The following is a 4,382-nucleotide window of genomic DNA, read 5'->3' as shown; positions in this document are numbered from 1 at the left end:
ACGACTCTATGAGACACCAAGAAATAAGAAAACAAAGTCAAAAGAATGAGAAAAAAAGAAGAAAATGTGAATGGAAAAATGGAAAAACAACTGACCTGGAAAACAGATTGATAAGAGATAATTTAAGAATTATTAGACCACCTGAAAGCTACAATCAAAAAATGAGCTTAGACATTATATTTCAAGAAATCATCAAGGAAACCTGCCCTGGTATCTTAGATCCAGAAACAGAAATAGAAAGAAGAGATCCCAAAATGAAAACTCCCCAGGTCAGGGAAAAAATACTGCAAGCAGCCAGCAATAAACAATTCAAATATCATGGAGCCACAGTCACACAAGAATTAGCAGATTCCATGTTAAAGGAGCAGAGGGCTTGGAAAACATGGCATTATGGAAGGCAAAGGATCTAGCATTACAACCAAGAATAACTGACCCAGCAAAACTGAGTATAATCCCTCAGGAAAGAAAATGGATATTTAATGAAGCAGAGGACTTTCCAGCATTCCTGATGAAAAGACCAGAGCTGAACAGAAAAACTGACATTCAAACAGAAGACTCAAGAGAAGTACAAAAAGGTAAATATGAAAGAATAATCATAAGGGACTCAATAAAATTGAACTGTTTTACATTCCTATATGGGAAGATTATACATGTAACTCCTAAGAACTTTATCATTATTAGAGCAGCTAGAAGGAGTCTACATAGATGGATGATCTCCCACTCCAAAAACTTAAGGGGTAAGAAAGAGGGATGCACTGGGGGATGGGTGGAGGGAATGATGAATGATGGAATAGGGGGGATTTTCTCAGATATAAGAGGCTTGCAATGAAGAGTTTTTTATAGTACAGGGGAAAACAGAGGGTAGGGGTAGGGCTGGTAGGTAACGCTTGAACTTCACTCTCATTGGAATTGCCTCAAAGAGGGAAGAATACAAACACAGACACACACACACCCTCAGTTGGGTATAGAAATCTATCTTGTAGTAGTTGTTGTTCAGTGTTGTTCAATGGTATCTGCCTCTTCATGACCCTGTTAGGGGTTTTCTTGGCAAAGATACTGGAATGGTTTGTCACCTCCTCCAGTTTATTTTACAAATGAGGAACTTGAGGCAAACAGGGTTAAGTGACTTGCCACGGGTCACGTAGCTAGTAAGTGTCTGGGGCCAGATGAGTCTTCCTGACTCCAGGCCTGGCACTCTATCCACTGTGCCACCTTGCTGACCATGAGAAATCTCTTACCCAATGGGGAAATACCAGAGAGTAAGGGAATTTTAAAAGGGGGGGGATGTGATAAAAAATGGGGAAGTGTGATAAAAAGGAGGGCAGATCAAGGTAAACAGAGGTTAGAAGCAAGAGAGACTTTTGAATAGGGACAGGGTAAAAAGAGACAGAAGGCTAAACAGGGGAAAAAATAATGGAGGGCTATAAACAGTAATCATAAAATGGAAGTAGACAGAAAAATGTATTAGAAACCAGAATCTAACAAAATGTTGTTTACAAAAAACACACTTGAAATAGAAAGACACACATAGAATTAAAATAAAGGACTGGAGCAGAATCTATTATGAATCTATTAAAGCTGAAGTAAAAAATGCAGGAGTAGCACTCATGATCGAAGACAAACCAAAAGCAAAAAGATTTAACTAGATAATCAGGGAAACTACATTTTGCTAAAAGGTACCACAGACAACGAAGTAATATCAAAAAATTTTACAGTAAGTTTCTCTGATAAAGGCCACATTTCTCAAATATATATAGAATGGAGTCAAATTTATAAAAATAAGGGCCATTTCCCAATTGATAAATGGTCAAAGGATACAAACAAGCAGTTTTCAGAAGAAGAAATCAAAGTTATTTATAGTCATATAAAAATGCTCTAAATCACTAATAATGAGAAATGCAAATTAAAACAACTCTAAGGTACCACTTTACACTTATCAGAAATGATAAATGCTGAAAGGGATAAGGAAAAATAATTACACTAATAAACTGTTGGTGGAATTGTGAATTGGTCCAGCCATTCTAGAAAACAATTTGGAACTGTGCCCAAAGGGTTATTTATAAAACTGCACGTATTCTTTGACCCAACAATACCGCTGCTAGGTCTGTATCCCAAAGAGATAAAAGAAAAAGGAAAAGGACCTATCTGCACAAAAAAAAATTTTAGTGGCTCTTTTTGTGGTGGCAAAGTATTAGAAATTAAGGGGATGCTCACCAATTGGGGAATGGCTGAACAAGTTGTGACATATGATTGTGATAGAGTACTACTGTGATATTAAAAAATTATAGGAGGGTAGTTTCAGGAAAAAAAAATGGCAAGACCTATATGAACTGATATGTAAAGTGAAGTGAGAAGAACCAGGAGGTCATTGCACACAGTAAGAGCAATGTTATGATGATGATCAACTGTGAAAGACTTGGCTACTCTGATCAATACAATGATCTGAGACAATTACAAATGACTCAAGATGAAAAATTGCTATCTACCTCCAGAGAGAACTGATGAACTCTGAGTACAAACTGAAATATAATTTTCTTGTTTTATTTATTTTTTGCTTTTTTTTGGTGATATGGCTAATATGAAAATGTTTTGCATGATTTCACATGTATAATTAATTGCATTCTCAGTGAGTGGGGGAGGCATGACAGAATTTGGAATTTTAAAATTTAAAAAGAAAAGAACATGAAAAATAAATAATTAAATTTTGTAAAGGATGAAAAAAAGGAAAAATTAGTTTGGATTAATGAACAAATATATGAAAAGTTTTGGAAAAGTCATCTGAATTTAATCATCTTCCTTTCCCAATATTTAGTTGAGATACACCGAAATGGTAGGAGCTATTACGAATAAACTAGTTCCACAGTTCTAGGCTGAAGATTGTGCTGGGCAAATAGAAGGTAATGAGGAGTTGAGCAGGAGCTGTTACCCTGCCTTGACTTGGAACCACCAAATCTCAGTTCTCTCGCTGTATGTGGAAGAAGCTATATTCTATTATAAACATCTCATAAATGTCAAACCATTAAGAGGCATCACTTAAAGAACCAGTTACATAGGAAGAATTTCCAGAGAATTCTAAGGAAAGTCAACACTGACATACAATAATAGAATGACATTATTACAGAAAGAAAACAAATATTCTAATTTAATAAGAGCAGTTATAGGATTTTACAATCTCATCATTCATTCAACAAATACTTATTTAGAGCCTGTGATATATAAGACACTGTTTTATAGAATACACAAAAGGGATTTGCTCTTTGATGATTGGATTTCAATGATATGGTGGTATAAAGTTTCTTGTCATTAAATCTCTAAATCTTACAGTGCTTATGAGACAAATGAAGCTGCTCCTGTGGTTAACTTAATCAGAATAATCCTTTTAAATAAAAGGAAAATACTCTATATTACTTTCTGCTCCAATAGTAACAGTGTCCAATATAAAAGACACTGTATTAGATGTTTAACCAAACTTTAAAACATGTGACATAGTTGGTTACAATCATAAGTAAAGTCAATAGGTTATTTCTGCCAAATGCAGCAGAACTGTGCATTGGAAAATTTATCTTACCATGTAAACACAGGTCATGGTAAGAAAAGAATAAAGGAAAACATACCTGTGGCTCAGATTCCTTGCTTGGCATTGACCCAAAATGATTTAAAATTTGTGCTTTCATGTTCTCCTTAAGAGAAGTGAACCAGGAAACAGCTTGATCATACACAGAATCATGAAGATGGACAAGTTCTTCATAGTCTGGTCCCTCCACCTTATCCATGAACAAGAGAACACATAACTTGATCAATTCGTGTACTAGACTAAAAAGTCAATTCATGTACTATACTAAAAATCTACAAATATATGCAAAATACAGTGAATTAAAATCTTTAACTCATTCTTAAAACCCACTAAACAGAGATGTCACTAGTACTGGTCTTTCCTAATGACCAATTACATAGATATAGGGAATAAGAATATTACTTGAAATTTGTACAGAATTTTCTAGCTTTTATATTATGTAAAACAGCTTTCATATATATAATGTCATTTGATCCTCACAACAACATGACGTTGTCTGGGCAGGTACTTTTATTCCCATTTAACAAATGAAGAAGCTGAGGCTCAAAAAGGTACAGTCACTTGTCTAGCTTGATGAGTGGTAGACCAGAAAATGAAAACCTCAGACTTCTGACTCCAAGTATGTTACTCTTGTCTTACCAGATAACATCATCCATATTCTCATTGATGTTGAATTGGAAATGGCTTTTAACTTTAGCTTTGAGTTTTTCTGTCTCTCAACTTTTCTCAAGAAATTAATGACCCAGCAAGTCTTATAAGGACTGGGGGCAGCTAGGTGGCGCAGTGGATAGAGCACTGACCCTGAAGT

At 35.1% G+C, this 4,382-nt stretch overlaps 1 protein-coding gene across 1 annotated transcript in view; it reads right to left on the bottom strand.

Moving 5' to 3' along the window:
• Window positions 1–4,382, bottom strand: part of LONRF2 (LON peptidase N-terminal domain and ring finger 2) — an 88,326-nt gene that overhangs the window by 9,536 nt on the left and 74,408 nt on the right. The window contains exon 11 of the mRNA XM_027842570.1: window positions 3,615–3,764. Coding sequence (XP_027698371.1) covers window positions 3,615–3,764 — 150 coding nt within the window. The remainder of the gene's footprint in view (window positions 1–3,614; window positions 3,765–4,382) is intronic.

This window comes from Vombatus ursinus, unplaced genomic scaffold (genome assembly GCF_900497805.2).
Source record: "Vombatus ursinus unplaced genomic scaffold, bare-nosed wombat genome assembly UNPS02014877.1, whole genome shotgun sequence".
In the NCBI taxonomy this organism is placed as follows: Eukaryota; Metazoa; Chordata; class Mammalia; order Diprotodontia; family Vombatidae; genus Vombatus; species Vombatus ursinus.
Note: the sequence above shows the minus strand (reverse complement) of the source record. Positions and strands in the feature narration are given on the sequence as shown.